Source organism: Canis lupus, chromosome X (genome assembly GCF_048164855.1).
Source record: "Canis lupus baileyi chromosome X, mCanLup2.hap1, whole genome shotgun sequence".
NCBI lineage: Eukaryota > Metazoa > Chordata > Mammalia > Carnivora > Canidae > Canis > Canis lupus.
The window spans coordinates 97,272,297-97,298,671 of NC_132876.1; the positions used below are offsets into that span (position 1 = coordinate 97,272,297).

A 26,375-nucleotide genomic window follows, 5' to 3' on the forward strand; every position below is an offset into this window, starting at 1 on the left:
GTGTCCCAGGGATAAATCCTACTTGGTCATGGTGAATAATTTTTTTAATGTACTGTTGGATCCTATTGGCCAGTATCTTGTTGAGAATTTTTGCATCCATGTTCATCAGGGATATTGGTCTGTAATTCTCCTTTTTGGTGGGGTCTTTGTCTGGTTTTGGAATTAAGGTGATGCTGGCCTCATAGAACGAATTTGGAAGTACTCCATCTCTTTCTATCTTTCCAAACAGCTTTAGGAGAATAGGTATGATTTCTTCTTTAAATGTTTGATAGAATTCCCCTGGGAAGCCATCTGGCCCTGGACTCTTGTGTCTTGGGAGGTTTTTGATGACTGCTTCAATTTCCTCCCTGGTTATTGGCCTGTTCAGGTTTTCTATTTCTTCCTGTTCCAGTTTTGGTAGTTTGTGGTTTTCCAGGAATGCGTCCAATCTTCTAGATTGCCTAATTTATTGGCGTATAGCTGTTCATAATATGTTTTTAAAATCGTTTGTATTTCCTTGGTGTTGGTAGTGATCTCTCCTTTCTCATTCATGATTTTATTAATTTGAGTCTTCTCTCTCTTCTTTTTAATAAGGCTGGCTAATGGTTTATCTATCTTGTTAATTCTTTCAAAGAACCAACTCCTGGTTTTGTTGATCTGTTCCACAGTTCTTCTGGTCTCGATTTCGTTGAGTTCTGCTCGAATCTTTATTAACTCCCTTCTTCTCTTGGGTGTAGGATCTATTTGCTGTTTTTTCTCTAGCTCCTTTATGTGTAAGGTTAGCTTTTGTATTTGAGTTCTTTCCAGTTTTTGAATGGATGCTTGTATTGCGATGTATTTCCCCCTTAGGACTGCTTTTGCTGCATCCCAAAGATTTTGAACGGTTGTATCTTCATTCTCATTAGTTTCCATGAATCTTTTTAATTCTTCCTTAATTTCCTGGTTGACCCTTTTATCTTTTAGCAGGATGGTCCTTAACCTCCACGTGTTTGAGGTCCTTCCAAACTTCTTGTTGTGATTTAGTTCTAATTTCAAGGCATTATGGTCTGAGAATATGCAGGGGACGATCCCAATCTTTTGGTATCGGTTCAGACCCGATTTGTGACCCAGTATGTGGTCTATTCTGGAGAAAGTTCCATGTGCGCTTGAGAAGAATGTGTATTCAGTTGAGTTTGGATGTAAAGTTCTGTAGATATCTGTGAAATCCATCTGGTCCAGTGTATCATTTAAAGCTCTCGTTTCTTTGGAGATGTTGTGCTTAGAAGACCTATCGAGTATAGAAAGAGCTAGATTGAAGTCACCAAGTATAAGTGTATTATTATCTAAGTATTTCTTCACTTTGGTTAATAATTGATTTATATATTTGGCAGCTCCCACATTCGGGGCATATATATTGAGGATTGTTAAGTCCTCTTGTTGAATAGATCCTTTAAGTGTGATATAGTGTCCCTCTTCATCTCTCACTACAGTCTTTGGGGTAAATTTTAGTTTATCTGATATAAGGATGGCTACCCCTGCTTTCTTTTGAGGACCATTCGAATGGTAAGTGGTTCTCCAACCTTTTATTTTCAGGCTGTAGGTGTCCTTCTGTCTAAAATGAGTCTCTTGTAGACAGCAAATAGATGGGTCCTGCTTTTTTATCCAGTCTGAAACCCTGCGCCTTTTGATGGGGTCATTAAGCCCGTTCACATTCAGAGTTACTATTGAGAGATATGAGTTTAGTGTCATCATGTTATCTATTCAGTCCTTGTTTTTGTGGACTGTTCCACTGAACTTCTTCTTAAAGGGAAATTTTAAGAGTCCCCCTTAAAATTTCTTGCAGAGCTGGTTTGGAGGTTACATATTCTTTTAGTTGCTGCCTGTCTTGGAAGCTCTTTATCTCTCCTTCCATTTTGAATGAGAGCCTTGCTGGATAAAGTATTCTTGGTTGCATGTTCTTTTCATTTAGGACCCTGAATATATCCTGCCAGCCCTTTCTGGCCTGCCAGGTCTCTGTGGAGAGGTCTGCTGTTACCCTAATACTCCTCCCCATAAAAGTCAGGGATTTCTTGTCTCTTGCTGCTTTAAGGATCATCTCTTTATCTTTGGAATTTGCAAGCTTCACTATTAAATGTCGACGTGTTGAACGGTTTTTATTGATTTTAGGGGGGGATCTCTCTATTTCCTGGATCTGAATGCCTGTTTCCCTTCCCAGATTAGGAAAGTTTTCAGCTAGAATTTGTTCAAATACATATTCTGGCCCTCTGTCCCTTTCGGCGCCCTCGGGAACCCCAATTAAACGTAGGTTTTTCTTTCTCAGGCTGTCGTTTATTTCCCTTAATCTATCCTCATGGTCTTTTAATTGTCTGTCTCTTTTTTCCTCAGTTTCCCTCTTTGCTATCAACTTGTCTTCTATGTCACTCACTCGTTCTTCCACCTCGTTAACCCTCGTCGTTAGGACTTCTAGTTTGGATTGCATCTCATTCAATTGATTTTTAATTTCTGCCTGATTAGCTCTAAATTCTGCAGTCATGAAGTCTCTTGAGTCCTTTATACTTTTTTCTAGAGCCACCAGTAGCTGTATAATAGTGCTTCTGAATTGGCTTTCTGACATTGAATTGTAATCCAGATTTTGTAACTCTGTGGGAGAGAGGACTGTTTCTGATTCTTTCTTTTGAGGTGAGGTTTTCCTTCTAGTCATTTTGCTCAGTGCAGAGTGGCCAAAAGCAAGTTGTATTGGGAAAAAGAGAAAAAGAGAGGAGAGAAAGAAGGAAAGAAAAGAGAAAGAGGAAAAAAAAGGGAAGAAAAAAAAACGAAAAGAAAAAAAAAGAGAGAAGAAAAAGAGAAAGAAAAAGAAAGGAGAAAAAAAGGGGGTGGGAGAAGGAAACAAATCAAAAAGCAAAACAAAACAAAACAAAACAAAACAAAAAACAAAAAACAAAAAAAAAAGAAGAAGAACCACCGGGGAGTATCTTCTGATTCTGTGTACTTTAAGTCCCTTGGCTTCCCCTGGAAGTTGTCAGTCTAGCTGGTCTTCTGGGGGAGGGGCCAGCTGTGCTGATTTTCAGGTGTTAGCAGTTGGGGGAGCTGCTGTGCCCCTGCCTGGTGCAGGGCTCAGTGGGGGTTGTTTACCCCGTGAGGCCGCAGGAGGAACAGCCCCAGTGGCGGGGCAGCTCTGGAAACCTGGGTTCACCCCCCGCAGGAACTCCGGAGGTCTCAGTCTGCAGGGCCTGGAGGCTCCCGGGCGGGGCCGCTGATCTGCTCAGCTGGGGCAGGAGCGTCCTTGCTGTCCTGGGCCCTCCCGGCCTCTGCCTGTCCCGGGGGAGGCTGGATCCTGGGCCGTGTCCCGGCGCCCTGTGCTTCGGAGCCTGTGCTGGTGGATTCGCGCTCCCGGGCCGCGCAGCCCCCTCCGCGGAGCCGCCGCCCGAGCCCCTCCGAGCTGCTCCTGGAACCGCGCAGCCCCCTCCGCACGGAGCCTCTTCCTCTGCCCGAGCCCCTCCGAGCTGCTCCCGGGGCCGCGCAACCCCCTCCGCGGAGCCGCCGCCCGAGCCCCTCCAGCTGCTCCTGGTCCCGCCGGTCCCGCCGTGCGCGCTGCAGCCCTTAGGGAGCTCGGCGCACTCTCCCGGGGCGCAGGTGTCTGTTAGTGTCCCAGGGAGCCCGAGGGCATCCCCGCCCTCCTGGGTCCTGCTCCACCTCCCCGCGAGCCCCTTTCCGCCCGGGAAGATTGGTGCAGCTCCTGCGTCTCCCGGACGGGGCTCTCCTGTCCTGGGGACACTCGCCCCGGCCTCAGCCCGGCTCCTCGCGGGGCCCCTCCCCCTCGGAGGCCTTTGTTCCTTTATTTCTTTTTCCCCGTCTTCCTACCTTGATAGAAGCGCGAACTCTTCTCACTGTTGCATTCCAGCTGGTCTCTCTTTAATTCTCAGGCCGAATTCATAGATTTTCAGGATGATTGGAAGGTTTTCTAGGTAATTTGGTGGAGACAGGTGATTTGGGGACCCTACTCTTCCGCCATCTTGCTCCTCCCCCCCTACATTATATAGTTTAAAGGTTTGTTTCCTCTATGACATTTTCTGTTTTGTGTAGCATTTTCTGAAGAATGCATTAGATTTCTTTATTATTTTATTTTTATTTTTTTCTTTATTATTTTAATCTGAATTTGTTTTGCTGACATTTATATTCCTAAGGAACAATCGATATCTGTTTTATTTAAAAAAGTGTGCTTATGTATTTGTCATAGAACTATTAGATTCTGAAAGAACCTAAGGCAAACTCAATTAGCCATCAGTTCTAATTGTGCTTTACCTCAAGTGGTTTTTCTTTCCCTAGAGGACAGTCAGGGATGCTGTTGACATTAAATGTAAAGGGAAATAAAAAATCAAACAAGATTTCTAGTTGACATTTCTCACTGGACATACTCTTTCCTCCCCAAGAAACTATTTCTTCGTTAAAAATGTTCTTTTGGAAAGCTGATCTCAGTTTTTTGTCTTCATACTGAAAAATGGTCCATATATTGGCAGTGAATGTTTTGTATTGCTCACTGGCAAGTGATATCTCTAAGGGTGGCCTGTTATATGCTAAAAACAAAGAACTTTTGAGTCCTGAAGAATGCTGCAACCTCTAGTTAGGTCAATTTTCAGAAAATATAGTAGGAAAAATTCAGCCAGGGCAAATTACTGTTAAATACATTAAATACCTTTGTGGATTTCATTTTGGTTACTTTTTCCAGCATTTCTAAATGCTTTACTGCATATTTCTCTGACAAGGAGCAAATTTAATAATTTTAAATTTTGGCAGCCTTTCTTTCCTTAGCCTTAACTTTCTTGTTGAGGTGCTAATGAGCTGTGAAAAGGCCAAATGGAAGAGAAATAAGAGCTCCAGATAATCCATACTCTGATAAACTACTCCCATGATAATTGGCAGTTTATGGTTCTTGTGGGACAGTGGGAGAAATCAGCAATGTTGGCCAAGTACACGGGGCAACTGTGTTAATAACGTTGTAAAAGAAGTTTACAAGGCAATCACAATCCTTTTAAACAAATGTCATGTGTGTACCTTCAGGCCTAGGCACAATTGGATTTTCTGAAAAGCTTTATAGGTCAGATTGGGTTATATCCCAGCATTTCTAAATCGGGAGATTCTACTACATCTGAAACAAATGATGTTCTATGTGTTGGTAAATTCAATTTAAATTAAAAAAAAGCTAAATCAGGAGATTCTAAACATACTTGTGACTCTTTACCTTGTAGTTCAAATGAATTTCCTTTCCTTGGTTTATAGTTTCCCCAGAATGAACATACATTTGGCCTTTTCTGCTCATTTGCATGATTTTTAATTCATCTTCATGTTAAGGTTTTTAATTGCTGCCATATTTTAATACTCAAGGTTTAATTCATTGTTTTAATTTGTGAATTTGATGATAATTCGGTTCTCTTCCTATATGAAATGAGGCCAACCTATAAAAATATATTTTTATAGAATAAATAGAGATTTTGTAGAAAATTTCCAAGGGTTATACAAATCAAGAAAATGGTAACTGATTCACCTCGAGAGTATTTTTATTTTTTTATTTTTTATTTATTTTTTTTAAAGATTTTATTAATTTATGATAGTCACGCAGAGGGAGAAGCAGGCTCCATGCAGGGAGCCCAATGTGGGATTCCATCCCGGGTCTCCAGGATCGCACCCTGGGCCAAAGGCAGGCGCCAAACCGCTGCGCCACCCAGGGATCCCCTTCGAGAGTATTTTTAAAATGTAATGAAGCATTGTTTTTAAATTTAGTATTTGTTATCTCAGTATGTGAATAAAGGAAGTATTTTTATTCCTTTTGTTTCTTTCCTTTCCTTTTTTTAAAAGTAGAGCAATCTGAAGTATGCCAATAGGCATGTTTTTTTATGTTTTATATTTTCCTTTTTCAAATATTTATTTAAATGCCAGTTAGTTAACCTACGGTGTTAATATTAGATCTAGGTATAGAATTTTGTGATCCATTACTTCCATATAACACTGAGTGCTCATCATGACAAGTACCCTCCTTAATTCCTATCACCTGCTTACCACGCACCTCCCCCCGCCCCCACCGCACCAGCAACCCTCAGTTTGCTCTCTATAGTTAAAGTCTGTTTTCTGGTTTGTCTCTTCCGTCTCATCCCATGCTCATAGGCATGTTTTAAATTTTGACATGCGTATGTTCAGATTATGATTATGTATTAATAAAAAATCCCAGTGATGCAGCTGCTGCATATTTTATAGTATCCATGATTTTATGTGGTGATTAAAAAAATTAAGTACATAAGTAAATTTTAGGGCATTGGCTAATGAAACCTATGGTAGGTTTTTTAAAAATCTTTATATAAACAAGGTATCTATTGAGAGTACAGAAGTTGTATGCCAAGATCAATCCATATAACATGTGATATTAGTCATTGGAGGGTCTGGGGGAGAGAGAGATTAGATGAATCACAGAATTCTATCAATAGTTCTGGGGATGTATGAGAGGCTTGTAATTATTATACTCACCTGAAATATGGCATGTTATTATATGATTCTTAAATGCAATTTTACCAATCTAGATACCTCTGGGAAATGTTTCTTCCCCTTAAGTTATTAAAATGTCTGGCAGCATAGTTAAAATTACAGCTTCTGTGAGCCAGATCCTGAGTTAATCTCTCATCTCTGTTTTTTAACTGTGTGACCTTGTTCTAACCTTTGTGAATCTGGTCTCCTTGCTATAACATTTAGACAGTAATCACCCCTTATGTTATAAGGTTAAATTAGGTAATTTAACGTGATGCTTACACCATACCTTACAGATAGTAAACACTCAGTGCATTGTTCTTGTGTTCTAATTATAAATTCTGTAGCTATTTAGAGGATGAAGAAAGTATTATAAGTTAGAGCATAGTCTAAAAGTGGGAAGCACCCACGTAGGGGGTACATAGGATGATTTAACAGGGTTCTAAACCAAAAGAATATATCACAATTTCTCTTCATATTTCTTTTAATTTTAAAATTAAGAAAAATTTATTAAAGAAAAATATTGATGTATAATATTCAGGTTTTCAGATGATTTCATGTAATATATGGCACTTGATATCCTCAGTAGAAAGTCAGAGATCTTCAGTAGGCTGGGTTAGTAGTGGGGCTCTCCCCTCTCTATTAGCACCATTGATGTTGTGGATGCATTGCAAGGCATGTGAACAGTTATGTGGGTTTATAGATTGTGTTATTGTAAGTAATAGAATACCTACAATATTTTGCAGCAAAATAGAAGTGTCCTAGATAATTTTTTTACTGTACAGAAGTGTTCTAGTTATCTTATGGCAAAAACAGTTTTAAAAACTTAAGTTATGTGTTTTCTTTTTCAAAAAGACAAATGTTCCAAATATGCTGAACATTTCTGTGTTGGCAAGTGGTTCAGAGGACTATGTTATTTCTCAGATATTTCCAAAAGCAGTAAAAACACTTGATCTCTCTTTTCAAGGCAAAATTCTGTAGTAACAATGATTAAGAAAGAAACTGCATTTTGTAAGAAATGCGTGCTATGGAGAGAGTATTTTTAAAAAAGGATATTTGGCAATATTCTCATCATAAATGTATCACTTGTAAAAGCTATCACATGTACCTACAGAGACTTGAAAGCAAAATTCAGAAAAATTTAAAATATTATTAGCGAAATGTTTCCCTGAGGTTTTGAATCCATATTATAAATGTAAATATATGTTCATTTGATATTGAAGAAATTCTGACTTAGATGACAAAAGATTAAATTTTTGTAGCTAGATTTTTAAAAATAACCAATGGATTGGGTGAAAAGCAAGTAGGGCAGCCAAGTTGAATCAGTCCTCAAAATTGGTATTGAACAAAATGATTTAAAAAGTGGAATATGCACTCATAAATATTACTTTGGTAAAGATGAACAGTTTATAAAATTGGAGAGCATCATTGTAAAGGATCAGTAAAAGTCATACAGGAACTGATATTTGGGCTAGAACTTAAAGGAGAATATGATTTAAATGTGTTTGGGAAGTTTTTTTTTAAAAATATGTTTGTAGTAGAAATAGACAAGTAGGAAGGTGAAATGCGTCAAATGTGTGATTTGTAGGTATCCAGAACCCTGAGAGAGAGAATGGAAGGAAACATCTGAGTCCACTGTATGATAGAGAATGAGTTTGGAGCTTTATATTAAGAGTAAAATCACCGGTTTATTGCATACAAGAATAACATACTCAGTATAAATGTAGCTGCTCTCAAGTTGGGTTGAAGTAACCAAAAGAAGAGGGAATCAATTTGGAGAGAACGTGATTCATGTAGTTCTTTGTTGTTACAGGGCCTGGTTTCTCAAAGCATCACTGGTGACATTTGGGGCCCAATTGTGTTTTGTTGCTGGAGGGGGAATGGGTGGTAACTACCGTACTTGAGCTGCTGGTGAGCAGTGCATTATAGAATGCTTAGCAGAATTCCTCATCTCTACCCACTCAATGTCCTAGACATCAGTAGCACCCTCTACTTCAGCACTGACCATCAAAACTGTCTCCAGATATTGTCAAATATTCCTAAGAGAGTAAAATATCTCCTGGTTGAGAACCTGTGTTTTAGGGTGATGACACTAAATATAAAAGAAGAGGTGAATGTGAAATCAGTTGTAAAAGATGTTCGCTGCTGGACAGCTTTCAATCAAGTTGTTCAGGGAAGAACAGAAAGTCACTTCACTCATAATAAAAGTTTAAAAAAAAACTATGCACATATCTTTATGACATGCATTTTCTGTGTCAGCCTCACTTGGGGCCCTTAAATCCTTTTCCAGTGTCTTTCCTCCATCAGGGGTGATTCCTCCTAGGCTATAGCCCACCCTGACTTTTGAGTTTTTTACTTCAAGATACAAGAAGAAATGACAGTACAACAAGAGATAAAGACTTGTCAAAAGGTTCCACACTTTTTCTGTCACTTGCAGTGAGCCCATATGCATACTTCTCAGTTTTCTGAGCCTTAAGATTAAAAGCTTTAATTGTCAATGGGACCCTGAAGTATAAACCTTGAAGCATGCTCATTCCTATTAGGAGCCAATGAGAAAATTGAAGAACTACCCATTGCATTCAGCCAACTCTCTGCATGCACCCTCTAGACCACCTGCATCAATGGGGCAGAAGACTTGGGTCTTTGTTACTGGTCTTGAGGCAGAGGGCAGAATTTGCAACTGTTAATGAGATTTACCAGTTTTCTCAGGGTTTGACACCATTAGCATCTTCCCTATAAATGTCAAGCTTTAAAAGCCTTAAAAAAGAATCTTTCTTTGAAGACAATAGGGAGATAAATAGTACACTACTAGTAAGGCAGCAGGTGCTATAAATGGGGCGTGCCCTTTCTTCTCTCTGATGTGGAAAGATGCAGTAACTTTGATCTAATTCCCTTAGGAAAAATACTGTCCTAATAGTAATATAAAGTAAGATGGGAAATTGTTACTTGGCAGGTGCTAGGAGATTCATTATTCAACAGAAATCAGTTATGTTCTACTATATGTCAAACACAGTATAGTGAACAAAATAAACAAAACTACATTCATGGAGCTTACTCTGAGAGCTTTTCTGAAAGATGTACATACCCCACTTTTAGGGGTAAGGAAAGGAGAGAAAAGCTTGTAAAATAAATAAATAAAATCTAAAGAATTTAGTGATATATCTGAAAGGTGATGAGGTAATCCAAGTAGCTGGTGTACCTGAAAGAAGTGGAGATAAGCATTGTCCCTGAGGGGAAATGACCTATTTAGCAAAACTGTGTTAATTCAGTTGGATATTTTTTTTTTTTTTTATAATCTAGAACCTAAGTAAAACCAAACTCCCTTTTCTTTTAATTGAAGTATAGTTGACATATAATGTTACATTAGTTTCAGGTGTATAACAGTGATTTCACAACTCTATACATTATGCTTAGGTCACCATGAGTGTAGCTACCATCTATCACCATACAATGCTATTATGATACTACTGACTTAACTCTGTGTGCCTTACCTTTCATCCCATGACTTACTCATTAACTGGAAGCCTGTATTTCATAATCCCCTTCAACTATTTTGTCCATCCCCCCAGTCCTCTCCCCTTTGGCAACCGCCAGTTTGTTCTCTGTATTTATGGGTCTGTTTCTGCTTTGCTTGTTCATGCATTTGTTTGGTTTTCTAGACTTCACATATAAGTGAAATCATATCGTATTTGTCTTTTTCTGTGTGGCTTATTTCACTTAGCATTATACCCTGTGGGTCTGTCCCTATTGTCACAAAAGACAAGATCTCAATCTTTTTTTAGGGCTGAGCATATTCCATCACACATACACACAAACACACACACCATATCTTTTTTATCCATTTATCGATTGATAACACTTCTTGGATTAGGATAAATAATGCGGCAATAAACAGAGGGATGCAAATATCTTTTTGAATTAGTCTTGTTTTTTTTTGGGGGGGTAAATGTGCAGTATTTACCCATATTGGATCATATGGTATTTCTATTTTAATTTTTCAATGGCTATCCATAGTGTTTTCCATAGTGCCTACACCAATTTACATTCCCACCAACAATGCACACGCATTCCTTTTTCTCTACATCCTAGTCAACACTTATTATTTTTTTACCTTTTTAATTCTAGCCATTCTGACAGGTGTGAAGTATTAACTCATTGTAGTATCAATTGGCATTGCCCTGGTGATGAGTAGTGTTGAGCATCTTTTCATGTGTCTGCTGGCCATTTGTATGTTTTCTTTGGAAAAATGTCTCTTTAGATCCTTTACCCATTTTTAAATTATATTGTTTGCTTGGATGTCGAATTTTACAGGTTTTTTATATATTTTGGATATCAACCACTTATCAGCTATATCATTTGCAGATATGTTCTCCTGTTCAGTAGGTTGATGTTTTGTTTGTTGATGGTTTCCTTCATTATGCAAAAGCTTTTTGTTTTGGTGTAGTCCCAATAGTTTTTTGTTTGTTTGTTTGTTTGTTTCCCTTGCCTGAGGAGACATATCTAGAAAAATGTTGCTAAAGCTGATGTCAGAGAGGTTGCTGAGTATGTCTTCTTCTAGGAGTTTTATGGTTTCAAGTTTCACATTTAGGCCAACTCTCTTTTGTTAATATTACTTCTTCCTTCTCTATTCTGTATTGCATAAGAACAATAAAGCAATGAAAGCAATTTTATAAAGGCTGAATGGAAAAGGGTGATGGTGGATGTCAGTAAAAATGCTCTGTATATTATCTGTGAACCTTAAAATAGTCTATAAGTTAATACTGTCCTATTTCTTTGCAGATGTGTATCAGGAGTCTGAAATTAGATTACTTTGTCAAACACACACTGCTTAAAAATTTCAGAGCCTCAAGAATTTGAACTCAGGTCTATCTTACTCTGAAGTGAGGCTGACGTAAAGTTCCCTGAGGGCAGGCAGTAGTTCTCTGTGCCATGTTACCTGTGAGATATTGCTACGTACAGGGGCGGGGATAGAGCCGGGGAAGGCATTGAAATTTTAGAAGACAATAGCTCGGACATGCAATAGAGTGGGAAAGGAGCCTACTAGGGTCAGTTTGAGGGGGAGAGCTTTGATGAAAAGAGATAATCAACAGTGGGAAGTTCCCAATTCTGTGAAAGAAAATGATTCTGTAAAAAGGAATGAGATTCTTGATTCCATGAAAAGGCATGAGATTTAATATGAGAAGCAAATAGATTATCAGGAAATGGCAAAATATAGCCTGAGGGTCAGAGTCAGTCGGCCACCTATTTTTTTAATAAAGTTTTATTGGAACAACTCCAAGCTCATTCACTTACGTATTACCTATGATTGCTTTTGTGCAATAATCTGCAATGACAGAACTCAGTAGATGCAGCTGGCCTGCAGTGGCCTTGAGTACTAAAGATACTCATTATCTGGCACTTTACGGAAAAAATTAAGGTTTAAGGATCTTTGGATTTTATAATAGGAAGAGTAAGATTCTCCATTGAAATATGAAATGAAGAGGTTAGCATTAGTGCAGGTGTGGATGTTTGTAGATTTGAGGGGTGTCTAATGTGATAACTTCAAATTTAGTTAAATATAGACTTGTTAAATAAATAGTTTATAATTTAATAATAATGATAACAATAAATTATTATTATTAATAAATGATAATAATAATAAATGATTATGAAATAAAACAAAAATTTTAAATGGCTACATCAAAATACATAATGACCAATTTTCTTTCATAGCTGTTATATGTGCTTTATAGCAAACTAAAGACTACAGTCATTTGGGGGGGTACTACTTAAGTGTCATTATATTTGGATAATAGTTTTCATGATATATATAATTGGATAATAATGTGTTTCATGATTTTATATATATATATATATATATATATATATATACATACACACAGAAATATGATGTACATATCTGGCTTTGGAAGAAATTTTAAATAAGCACCATTTGCCTGAAGCAATATACTTATAAATTGTTTTATTTTAAAAGTATCATCTGGTGGGGGCACCTGGGTGGCTCAGTGGTTAAGTGTCTGCCTTTAGCTCAGGTTGTGATCCCAGGGTCCTGCCCGCTTCTCCCTCTGCCTGTGTCTCTGCCTCTCCCTCTGTGTGTCTCATGAATAAATAAATAAATCTTAAAAAAAATCATCCAGTGAATCATATTTTATTTAGATATTTGTACAAGACTGATTAAAATAAGTAAAACTTGGGATATTTGCATTGGGTATATTTGGCAGTAGATATGATTGTTAAACTTGGGAGTGAGGAAGAGAGCATTAAGAATTGATTTGGTGTTCTCAAACATTTTGTAACTATCTTAGTTTTTTTTTTAATAATAAATTTATTTTTTATTGGTGTTCAATTTGCCAACATACAGAATAACACCCAGTGCTCATCCCGTCAAGTTCCCCCCTCAGTGCAAGTCACCCATTCACCCTCACCCTCCGCCCTCCTCCCCTTCCACCACCCCTAGTTCGTTTCCCAGAGTTAGGAGTCTTTATGTTCTGTCTCCCTTTCTGGGAGTCTTTATGTTCTGTCTCCCTTTCTGAACTATCTTAGTTTAAAATTACTTTTAGAAAATCCCCAATTCTTTGAATTCCTACTTGTATGAAACTCAACCAAATATTAACTTTTAAAATTATTGTACCATACCAAAACTATTATAGTTATTATGTCCATCTTTCTTCTTTGGAATCCATAGATCTCATAATATTCCTTAAATCCTTCAGAATGACAAGAAAGGATGTAGGTTTACTGGGGGTTCGATTTCTTTTCCAGCACCTCATAGGTGTGACCTCAGTTTTCTCATCAGGGAAATGGGCCCTCTTTTAGGATCATTGTGCAAATTATATGACATAATGTATGCAAAGAAAATACTTAGCTGGATACTCTTCATCCACTACCTAATGAATTATAGAGAAAGCTATTTTGTATAGGAATTTATTGATATTTGTCAAAAACTTTATTGTAAACTGTATTAATAAAAAAGACACACCTTTTATATTAAATACTTAACTCTTCCATTATTTTCTTTCTAAACTTTTGGCAGAAAAGAGTTTGTCATAGCAATATTTACTTGTTTTCAATCCTTTTTGATCTTGTAGGAAAGAGCCTATTACTCTGTAGGTGATAATAGCCAAGACAAAAAATCTTAGAAGGAAGTGAAGAAAAGAGGAAATAGGCATGTGGGTGGCTCAGTCAGTTAAACATTTGCCTTCAGCTCAGGTCATAATCCCAAGGGTCCTGAGATGGAACCCCAAGTCTGGCTTTCTGCTCAGCAGGGAGCCTGATGCTCCCCCTTCTTGTGCTCTCTCTTGCTCTCTGTCAAATAAATAAATAAAATCTTAAAAAAAAGAAAAGAGGAAACAAAGGAATAAAAGATGTATAATTTAGAGAAGAAATGTATGCCCAGTAAAATATGAAAAAGTACAATTAGATAAATTAGAGGGAAAAAAGGAAATAAACGGTAAATACACACACACATGAATTATCAAAGGAAATATCAGGAAAAAGTACATATTTAAAATCATGAGTGTTTCACACCGTGGTACTCTTATTTTTTTCAGACATGATCATTGGTTGAAACATATTTTGGATGAGACCATAAAGTAGAAGAACAAATGAGTTGCAATGATAAAATTAGATACTCAAAACAATTTAATTCAATTAGTATTTATTATTTATCTTTGTATTGTGTCTTCTATTAGGCATGGGACAGAATCCCTGCCTTCAAAGAATATAGAGATTTGTATAATGTCTGAAGGTATATACTATATTATATACTTGAAAGTTGGTAAGAGAATAGATCATACATGTTCTCACCACAAAAAAAGAAATAGTAATTATATGTTGGAGGTGTTAGCTCAAGCCACACTGGTAATTATATTGTAATATATATGTATCAAATCAACATGTTCACCTTAAATTTACACAACGTAATACGTCAACTATATCAACAAATCTGGGAAAAAATGAAAAAGTTATATGGATTGAAAATTGATGAAACCAAATGAACTGGAATCTTCATTGAGAATATGTTCCAGAGAGGGAAGGTAAATTAAGCAGATAGACATAGGATTTTATGGTAGAAAGGTTATTTTAAAGTCACATATTAGCTCTTAGAAATACATGTATCTTTATAGTAAAGTCTCAGCTCCTAGAAACTCTGGGCATGCTAGTGTATTAGATGGTCTATAAATTTTGTGGAAGTAACAAAGCACAAAATAGAAATGGATTATCTAGGGAACAAGTTTATTTATCTTTCAGAATGATCTGGATTTTGGTGGTCTGGGCTTTGCAGGAAAGCTCTGCTCATCCAGGGACCAAGATTTTTTTTTCTGTGTTCTGGCCTCCTCTGGATTCTGGCTTCATCTCCATGATCAAGGATAGCTCACCATCATGTCTGTATGACAGACTGGGAAGGAAGAAAGTTCAAAGAGGAGAGTATATTGATTCTTCTTAAGTCTTGACAAAGAAGTTGCATACATCCTATTCCTTTCACCAGTATTTGGGCACATGTCACACCTAACTGCAAGGGAAGCTGGGAACTATAGTTTATATTCTGGATAGCCAAATAGTCATCTCTACTTTCTGCTATTATGTAAGAAGTGGAGAACAGATACTGAAGAACCAGCAGCTTTGCAGTGGCCAGTTTTTTTCTAGGTATTAAGTTGAGCACTTTGGTTCCATAACCACTTGTTTAATAGGTTTCCAGGCAAGATTTTTTTAAAAATGTAAAGATATACATAACACACATACGTATACAGATGATATACTTCTTTTATCTTAAACAAAGCATACTAAGCACAATATAGCATTTCTGCAAGACATTCTGTGATAATAAAGAAAATCAGCTTAGCTGATATTGAAAATGAAAGGCAAGTAATGGGAATTGTAGAAGGTGTGGGATTCAAACGATGGGTTTGGCACATGTCTTCCTTTAGAACATAATGATATTGGCTTTACTTTTTGCTCATCTTCCTCTGTCTTATAAAAGAGAGTTGGTACCAGCACATGAGTTGTGTCACATTGCTGCCTTTCTGTTGTCCTCTTCTTCAATGTGATATCTGTTTCTGTCCTGCAAGCTTTGTAGAGAACTCTCCATCTAATTTCTGACTTACTAACATTATGGGGTCCAGGTATTATTTTTTAGTGGTTTCAGAACCATTGACTCTGAAATTGTGGAAGTGAAGAAAATAAAAACATATACATATATAATTTGTCAAGGCAACATTGATTTGCTGAACTATATTCTGAATGGAATGGCGTTGAGCATCTCTTATCAACATTTACTTTTAGCTTTCTTTAAGTGGACACATCTTATATACTTGGCATAAGACAACTTGCAATATAGTTGCTGTTTGTAATCAAAATCCTTCCAAAGTGACTAAGGAGATTTGAGATTAGAATGTTAGTTCAAGAGCTTTTTTTTTTTTTTTTTTTTATGAACCTGAGCTATAACTTACCCTAATCAATCAATCTTTCTTTTTCTTTCTTTCTTTCTTTCTTTCTTTCTTTCTTTCTTTCTTTCTTTCTTTCTTTCTTTCTTTCTTTCTTTTTATTGAGATGTAATTATAGTATAACATTATATTAGTTTTAGGTGTACACTACCTGCATACAAATGATGATTCATGATATTGGAAAAATGATCACAGTAGTCTAATTAACACCTATCACTACACATAGTTATAGGTAAACTCTCTCTATATTTTTATTTTAAAGTTTTATTGAGATGTTTTGTCAAGATGCTATTTCATAGATTCTTCCTTTTTAAATTTTATTTAAATTTATTAATTAGCATGGAGTATATTATTAGTTTCAGGGGTAAAATTTAGTGATTCATCAGTTGCATATAACATCCAGTGCTCATTACATCAAGTGCCCTCCTTAATGCTCATCACCCAATTACCCCATCTCCCCATCTCGCTGTTTCATAGATTCTGAACTCATTTTCTTCATCAATAGAGATGTATCAAATTGTAAAGATATGTGTTTGTAATACAGTCAACTTGGTTTGACATCACAGAAGAGCAAATTACCTTTGTGACCTTTGGCATATTCACTTTTTCTGCTCCCAGTTCCTCATACTACTATTCTCTGTCATCTTGATGTGTTGTGGTGAAAAATGACATAGTACACATTAAGTGCCTAGCAAATTGACTGACACTAAGTGCCCAATAAATAATAGCAGCTGTTGTTATTGCTTTTATAGATGTAGTTGTTGTTGTGATTGTTGTTTTAATATCACCGTAACAGCAGACCATAATTTTTTCTAAATCTTTATTAGAGCTTAACTTGAATCAGAATTTCAGGCACAAGCAATATTAAAAATCACCTATTTAATGGTATGATTAGAGTGAATTGCATGTACAGTGTTGCATGATGGATTAATTTTTCATAAATCACTTCTGTAATCATTTTTTATACTTTGAATGATACCCTGGTTTACATGTTGTATCTTTGAGGAAACACAGTGGAAATGTGACGAGGATATTTCCACATACTAATCCTGGTTCCTGTGAACTGTTCTCCTGTTATTTAGTAAAAGAACCACTTGGTTATCCCTCTGTAATCCTTTAGCTTTCAAATAATCTTTCTCTGAAGAATAACAAGATTATAGAATGCACCAAAAAATTCACCATTCATGCGTCAACTTGACTCTATAAAAAAAAAGTATGACACATTTAAAGGAGCTAAGTGATAAAATTTTCAAATGTTCTTGAAGTGTTTATACATCCAAGAACAATAAAACTGTATCTAGGTTAAAACTCATATCATGTTTTAAGGTTGCATTTGGGGAAGTTGCCAAAATAGATTGGTTTCAACAGAAATATAAAACTACTGAGTAATAGATTGTGCCCTCTGGAAACATCCCAGCTATTTTTTAAGAGCTTTGTGGTTTGCTGGATTGCTAGTTTCACTACCTATATGTAGCCATTTGATGACTTATCTCAGTTTGAATTGCCAAAATCATGCTTCTAAAAATACACACAGCTCATTCAACTGTGTTTCCTCATAAAAGTCATTTGCCATTTCAATGAACATTGGTCCCCAAATACAGGCATTGTAGAACATTTCTTGGAAACTAGAATGTGCTTAGCATTTTATATGTGTCATCTCATATAATCTTTTCAGCAGTCCTATGGAGATATATTTTTATTTTCCTTGTTTGACAGATGGGGAAACTGAGATGCCTGGAGGTTAAATAACTTACCTAAGATCAGACAGATAGTAAAGTGGGTTTTAAAAAAAGTTATGTACAGAGTAGTGTCAAGGCTGTTGCTCTGTATTTTATGACAACAGTTTCTATCACTGGAAATCAGTTTCCAGACATTAGTCCTAGGCATTGCAGGATTAACACATAGATTCATTTGTCTTCCCTCCTTAGTTAATTTTCTCCTCTCTACTCTTCCACCTTTATGCAATAGCAACATCTGCAAGGAACGTAGGTGACAATATCTGTAAGTCTTCATGCAAAAGTGCAATCATTAAGCCTCTGAAGTATGTAGATAATGTTGGATAAATTTTAATGTTCTTGATGTTGAAAACCACCAGAATTATTTCATCCGTCCATTGCGAGGCCTCTCATCTGAATCATTATTTGCCCGATGTACTGCAGAGAAGCATAAACCACTGTGATAAAGACAAATTAAAATAAGATTGAAGCCTGGGGGAAAAAAAGTAGTTCCAGTGGATGATACTGGCATCTTCATTCATGAAATGATTGGTATCGCTTTCTTATGCATAAATTGTCCATAAAAAAGCAAAGATCAAGTTTCCTAGAAAATTTCCTTTGCTGCCATGGTATGTATGAACTAGCTACAAGCTTAGGTGAAATATAAAATACTGTGGCAATGAATATTTATTTTGGGGATCTGAAACCAAAAGTGTTAGCCTCTCTACATATCTCTATGTAAATTCTAAATTTACATTTCTAAATTCTCTGTTTCTAAATTCTCTGTTTGTTGGGGGAGGTCATTGAAAGGACATTGGGGGAGGCCTGTTGACCCCTGAGCTGGACCGTGGCAACTGGACGTCCCTCGTCCCCTCACCCCTGCCCCTGTCCATGTAATGTGTATTCCACTAGCCTTTCCCACTCCTTGAGCTGCTCCAGGGATGCAGCCTTGAGAGAGTGATGTGATATGGAGCCCATCTGGACAATACATGTGACTGGACCCTGTTAAGATCTCTGTATAAACAAGGCTTGTATGTAAGTTCCCTTGCTTATTAAACTTGCCATCTACCAATCTGGAGTAGTCTGCCTCTTTATTTGGTCTTTCCCTGCCCTCCACATACAGGGATCAGTTTTAGATTATGCCTGGGAAGCTCCCAAGGAGCTTGGGAACCACCATTGTTAGAGATGGGTTTGTAAAGAATGTGCTTTGTTTCAAGGGTTCTATTAAAAACGGGCAAATGTGAAATTCAAGTACATTTCTTCTATTATGGATTCACTTGTGCTGAAATTCTAGAATGGTTTCTAATCTTGTTTTATGAACTATATGAAATGATTTTTTTCGTCTTGATCCAGAACATATATACATACACATATGTACATAGATACATATATATGCATATCTGAAACAAAAATTCACTAAACAGTATTAATCCTTAATATAAATAACACAGACTAATATTATTTACTTTAATTAATTTAAGATAGAATATTACTGGTCATGACCCATTAAAATATTCCTGGTCATGCCCCACTAAAATGACTTCATGAATCACTGGTGGATCATGACTAACAAATTTGAAAAATGGTGGTCTAGACAAAGAATTACTCAGAGCCCAGCTGACAATTTTGACTGTAATCCTCTATATATGTAGAGGTGAATTTATGGATGTAAATAATGATTAATTGAATTATTTGTGTTACTTTACATAGCTTATTCATGTTTGAATTTAGCTTTAATAAGATGATCTTTGCAAAGTTTTTGTTTTATGAACATCCTCAGGCAAAACTTGTAGATTCAGAATTTATGAGTACTAGACATCATGTCCTTGACTGTAAAAATTTGCCTTTTAAAATTATCTCCAAAATTTCAAGCCTCTGTAAATATCAGTAAATCATGAAGTGTTTATTTCTGTTGAAGTGTAGTTGGCATACAATATTATACTAGTTTCATGTGTACAACTGGAGATTTGACATTTATATACATTATGAATTGATCACCATAATAAGTCTAATTACCATCTGTTACCAGTGTTATTATATTATTATTGACTGTATTCCCTGTGCTGTCTTTTACATCCCCATGACTTACGTATTTTAGAACCGGGAGTTTGTACCTCTTAATCATCTTTACCTATTTCACCCATCCCCCCCGAACTCCCGTCTGACAACCACCAGTTTGTTTTCTGTATCTATGAGTCTGTTTCTGTTGTGTTTTTTAGATTCCTCATATAAGTGGAGTCATACGGTATTTGTCTTTCTCCGTCTGACTTATTTCATTTAGCATAGTACCTCTAGGTCCATCCATGTTGTCCCAAGTGGCAAGATTTCCTTCTCTTTTATGCCTGAGTGATATTCTGTTGTGTATATATGCCAAATCTTCTTTATCCACTTATCTAACCATGGGAGTGTTTACTTTTCTAATCCAAATTATGCATTGGGAGAATGTAGTTTTGTGTTGCTTGAGTGATAGTGCTGTTTACAATTTATCATTTTGAGAAGATATTTTGAAATCAAGATCACTAATGATTTTTTGAACTTTTATGTAGGAGCTAGGTTGATGTCCAAGTTTCAGAAAGGTTTGATTTAATTGATGTTTACTCTTAGAAGTTTTTTGGATCATTTTTTGCTACAATAATTTTCTGGCTTTCAGTCTGACCAGTGACTTAAGAAGGTAAGGTGGAGCAGATTGTGTTTTGTAATGGTTCTTATGCATATATATTATATCTATATCTATATCTTTATCTATATATATATAAATACAATAATAATTACAGTTATCTCGTTCTTTATTGGGTTCTTACACAAGGTCGGGCATTCTGCTAAACACTTTATATACTATTCTTTAATTCTTACCACAGTCTTCTTAGGAGAGTAATATTGTTCCTGTTTTACAGAGGAGGAAACTAAGGCTAATGATAGGGCTAAGTAACCTTCCCAGGGTGACAAGACCTCAGGCCAGAGATAAGATTCAAACACTGACTGCCTCCAAAGCCCCCAGGTTTTACAATGGCATTGTACTGTACATGATAATAAAGCACCTATCTCCTCTCACCTGTAACCCAGAGGAGCCAAAATAGCCAGGATTGAAATGTACTTTTTTTTTTTCCTTTACCTAGGCTGGCTGTACAAGGTGCAGTACAACAAAAAATGAAATACAGAACCCTTTTCTCAAAAAGCAGGAATGAAAGTGCTGTTAAAGTTAAAATATAAAGCCATTTCCTTTATTCCACAGTCTCTCTTTCCTGACTTGCCCTTGTGTTTTTTATTTGCTGTTTAGCTTTATACTGAATAAAGAAAATTAAAATTTTAAAGTATTAGCATGAGTTTTACTGCTCATTGTTACATTGTGCAATTGCAGTTGTAAATGCAAATATAAGACCATGTAACTCATGCAGAATCACCAGCACTACACAATTTGTATTTCGTAACTTGTACGTGCCTATGTATTTCATTCTTAATGTGGAAACACTGCAAAAGCAACTTAGCTGTTTTTATTTTACTTCTTGATAGGTGCACATTCTACTAATACTGTCAACTTTCAGCATTCTGATGAGTAAGGAAGGATGAAAAGAACAAAGAACCAAAAAAAAAAAAAAAAAGAACAAGGAACCATGGGTTGTTGCCCTTTCCCTTTCTTTCTGTGCCATCAATTTCAGCCTAAATGCTTAGTTAATACAGGAAAGAAAGATGAGTAAGAAAGGATATTGAAGGGCTCTTTAGTTCATGTTTTCATAGAATTGCCTTCTTTCTGCATTTGAAGCAAGTTCAGGTTCACCTAGAAAGCATGAGTTCCGGGGCTGTTAGTGCCCTCACTCATTCATAGACCTACTTACCCTGCGCTCGTGTTTAGTATTGCTAAATCCCCACATCTCCTGTGTCCACCAGCATTCTCTGCTCATGGAACATCAACAACACTGTATGTAAATGGGGGTGGACATATATATTGTACTTTATTTCCTCTGTGCATGTGCATACTTTGTCACCTTCTCAGGCTTCACTTGTATTACCCATGTTCAGAGATAAAATTATTAAGGATATTAAGATGGTGAAGTCAAGAAGCAGATAAAACAAGCAAGATGTCCTTCTTGGACACCTTGCCTTGGGGCACTGTACAGCTACTCAGATTGCATAGCCATGAAGCTGGTCCTGTCTATATACATCTCCCAGGCTTCCTTTTTGGGACTTTTCTCCTTTTAATGCTGACTTTGATATTTATTATTCATAGCAACTAGGAGTGGAAAGAAGGGATACATCATTGAATTTGTTCAGACCCCTAAGACCTTCAGAAATTTGCCTTGACCTGGAGGTGGGCCCATGCAACTAGCTCTCTCAGGGTACTTATGCTCTGTGTGAAGTCCTAGAGTTGTGTGATTTTGACTTAGGATGACATGTTTCTGCCAATTCTCTAGAAACAGATGCAGAGCACATCACTTGATGAAAATATCACACCACACACCTTCCCCCATGTCTTTTCATCTTAAAGGACTTACTGGTTGAAGAAATTTATAATAATAAAGATTTAAAGTTGGAGCATTTATCAGAAGAGCAGTTAGGTTTGTGCTGGCAACTCAGTGGGGTAAGGCCCAGCATTGGGAGTGACTAGAAATTGAAGACAAACATGTCTGAAGAAAGCCATGGAAAGGATGAATCTTTTCCTTAGGCACGATCATGAAGTCTCCCAAGTAGCTTCTGGGTGTTCTACACTGAATTTTGTTTCCTTTCCAGAACCCTCTTTGTTAGGGCACAGGACTTGCTTGCTGTCTTTGGGGGTGTACAGAAAATTCTCCAAATATTTCTCTAATATCTTTGTTCCCCTTATCTATGTCAGCGGTTTGTCTGTGTCCCTTACTTCAGCAGGATTTTTGAAGCCTGGCCACCTATCACGAGTACACTCGACCCAAAGAAAAAATTCACGCAGATGTTCTTATTTGCTCAAATTCTAACCATTGACAATTGCCCTAATACTAAAGCAGCCGACACAGAGGTTCGCCCAAGAGTTCTATCCTGTCACCTGGTAGTACTGGTCCTATAGTTTGTGGATCCCTGCTAACATGGCAAGGTTTAGAAGTCAGTATTCTATCCTGGGAACTACACTGCCCTCTCCAGGCGATGATTCTAATGTCACCATCACTTGGAACAAGGTGGGGAGAAGGTACGGACATGTATGATGCTCCAGCTACTCCGAAGAAATCTTTTCTCACTAGTTTTCTCCATTCAGCCTCCATGCTTTTCTTCTTCTCCACCTTGGAGCTAGGTAGAGGGTGGTGGGCCCAGAAACCCGGTCCCCTCTTAGCAGTGCCTTCATAGGCGGCCTGGACCTTCTCTTTAGAATCATGGCCAGTTTGTTCCTGTTGTTCTCAGCTCTGTGGTTACAGGAAAAATTTAGAGTTTCAAGACAACTGTTGGGAGTCTTAACAGAATACTTAACAGCCTGCTAATTGTTATTATTTTTTTTAAATATTTATTTATTCATGAGAGACACACAGAGAGAGGGGCAGAGACACAGGCAGAGGGAGAAGCAGGCTCCATGCGGGGAGCCAGACGTGGGACTCGATTCTGCGTCTCTAGGACCACACCCTGGGCTGAAGGCAGCACCAAACCACTAAGCCACCTGGGCTGCCCACATCCTGCTAATTAAATGTGGAAGCAAAGACTTCATATTTTACTTCTCCTAAGATAATATCTTGCTACTGAAACCATGGCCTTCTGGAAATAAAAGCTTGATTTATAGAAGTGATCAATCATACTGTTAGAAATTTCACACGTGTGAATGAGGTGTTTCTCTGTACATTTTACTTTCTCTTCCCACTTATTTTCATACTGATAGTTTTTCTGCCATTTACATTTTCAGATATTTTATTCCCAACTCTTGGGAAGAGATGTTTCCTTGAATGCCATTGCAAAAGTATGTAAATATAATGCCAATAATGTATATATGTAAAGGATTGAAAACATAAAATGAAAACAGTTACCTATGGATGGACATTAGTAGGATTTAAAATCCAACACAAAGAGATGGTGTATTAATTCACTCCTTATGGTAATCCAGGAAAGCTTTAATAGATTATTAATTTGACATGGTTTTCAACTACCATGTGAGAATTTGTGTGTATATTTGTATGACGTTAAAATGCAGACCTGCTCTTGTATATGTCTGCTGTCCTCATCTCTGATAATGTAAGTGGACATTTTTAGCATTTTAAATATTTCATTCCATTTATTGTGTAATGTACTGGAACCATCTGCAGAGATACTAATTATATAACACCCAATTTATTTTATTGTTTAGCATTTGGAAACTCCTGAAGACAAGTCATTTGGCCGGTCATTGACAGAGACCGAAGCAAACCTGGACAGTTATCAAACAGCTTTGGAAGAAGTACTCTCGTGGCTTCTTTCAGCTGAGGATGCACTGCAAGCCCAAGGAGAGATTTCTAATGATGTCGAAGAAGTGAAAGAACAATTTCATACTCATGAGGTACAGTGAAGCATGGACTTCTGAAACAATGCCCATGACTTGTCATAATGGCCAAGTCTCTCCTGTTATCTCAGTGACTCTATACGATCCTTGTATTTGGAGAATTTAGTTTTTATTTTGAGATGGAAATGAATAACTTTATGAGCACAACATTCTATCAGCCGGCATTTAAAGTTCTGCCTTGAAGGGCAATGCTTGAAGTCGCTGAGATCTGATTTTGCCAGTGACTCTTGGCAGGGATACGAGAGCTCAGCTCCATTCCCCTGGGTGGAGGCAGGGCTGCAGTATAACTCACACTCCAGAGTGCCATGTCCTATCAGGCAGCTCTACCCACAGGGGGAGACTTTTCCTGAAACAATACACTTGCTTTCTGCCCCTTTCCTGTCCTGTTTTCTACTACTTTGGCTCCTTGGCAGGTCTCCCCCCCACCCCACCCCAGGGAGCTTTTAAGTCATAAATTCCTTGCACACAAATCCCTATCTCAGGCTCTGCTTCTGCAGAAGGTGACCTAAGCTAATAATTGCCCTTAATTCATATTAAAAACAATATTGGGTTTTCTTAAATAAAAAATGAAATCCTTTCACTGGGCATTTAATTTAAAAGGCCTACAAATTTAAGAATTGCAAAAAATAAAATAAAATTAGAAATCCGTAGGGATTGATCTAAAGTTATCAACTTTTTTTACCTTCTTTTCCTCTCAGGGATATATGATGGACTTGACATCCCATCAGGGACGGGTCGGTAATGTTCTCCAACTGGGAAGTCAACTGATTGGAACAGGGAAATTATCAGAAGATGAAGAAACCGAAGTGCAGGAACAAATGAATCTCCTCAATTCAAGATGGGAATGCCTCAGGGTAGCTAGCATGGAAAAACAAAGCAAGTAAGTCTTTGTTTTTAATTCCTAAAAATGGGGAGTTTTGGAATCTTACTATTATTTAGGTGTAGTTTCTTGTTTAAGTTGGGATCCTCAGTTTGTTCCTAAAGCATGTAGCTCAGTTTTAGGGGATGTTTTGGTTGGATTTTGATGTCTGTTAGATTTCATGTTTCACATTTGTAATTAATGTGGAGCTGTTGGGTAGAAGGACCGTTATCTGCAGAACTCTGCTTTAAAAGTTGCCAAAAATGGGTGTCATGGTTAACGTTTTCTCAGTTTTCTCCAAAAATTAAAATGCGAATATGAAAGGCACAAAAGTAGAAAAAGGAAGCCATGCACATAAAATCACCTATTAGGTACAGTTGACAGGAAATTTCTCTTCTGAAGGAAAAGCTCTCAAAATATTAAATAGTTTCTCATGTGTTTATGGAAATCCTCTTGAAAAAAATGTTTCTCGTGTTTGGAAATCCTTATGTGAGCACCACATGGTTGTGAATTATTTTAAGAATATATATTGACTTTATCCAAAAAGAATTTTTGAGACATTTCTGAAAATGGCATATTTCTTCTAAAGGTAACAAGTAGATCTCATCATTCTGGAAGTGTTGCTTTGATTTATATTGTTAGGTGTGTGTATTCATGTAGAGCCTATTGAGACAAGATAGATTTATTTTTAAATGAGAAGAAATGAAGTGCCAACTGTGGATTTGAATACATTAAGCTAAAGAAATTGTCCAAGTGCCTTAAGTTTACTTAGCTATTATTTATGAAGATTAAAAGCTTTAAAATAGGACCAAAGAAACTCATTAGATATGCTGGGAAGATTGCTATTTCAGTACTAAATTATAGTGTGACAATAGGGAGGGGGAGAAACACATTTTTAAACTCATGTCTTTTGAAAGAATAAATAAAGCATAGATAGGATAGAATTTTCACAAATATTGGTATTCCAAACCGGGAGATGCTAGTCTATGCATCCTGACATTTTCCCCCGTTGTGATCATTTTGATTATGGCAGCGAACTCTGGAAGTAAGAGTTACACCAGCTGTATTATAATTCTTGAGTCTGCTCCATACCCATGCCCAAGGGTCAACTAATTTATCTCACCCATTTATCATCATAAATTATAAAATGTAGAGCCTCCTACTTGTGGCCATATATCCCAACCTTCTTCAGGTTACAACTTCTTTTTTTACTGATCTGTGCAACTTAAACAAAGCAAATTACCTCCATTGTTCCTCAGTCCTTTTTTTTTTTTAAATAAGACTGAAAATATGACACCAAGTGTTCATGCTAGTCAATTAATTAATTGCAGTTTGAGACCGAGTTGCAAGAGAAGGTGAATTCAACCTAAAATTAAAATCCCAAATTTTTAATTTTTAAAAAAGTT

At 36.9% G+C, this 26,375-nt stretch overlaps 1 protein-coding gene across 14 annotated transcripts in view; it reads left to right on the forward strand.

The window, feature by feature from the left end:
• DMD (dystrophin) overlaps window positions 1–26,375 on the forward strand; it is a 2,167,959-nt gene that overhangs the window by 665,581 nt on the left and 1,476,003 nt on the right. For all 14 annotated transcript variants that reach the window (XM_072818058.1, XM_072818060.1, XM_072818056.1 and 11 more), the window contains 2 exons: window positions 23,919–24,107; window positions 24,809–24,990. In XM_072818058.1, the coding sequence (XP_072674159.1) occupies window positions 23,919–24,107; window positions 24,809–24,990 (371 nt within the window). The remainder of the gene's footprint in view (window positions 1–23,918; window positions 24,108–24,808; window positions 24,991–26,375) is intronic.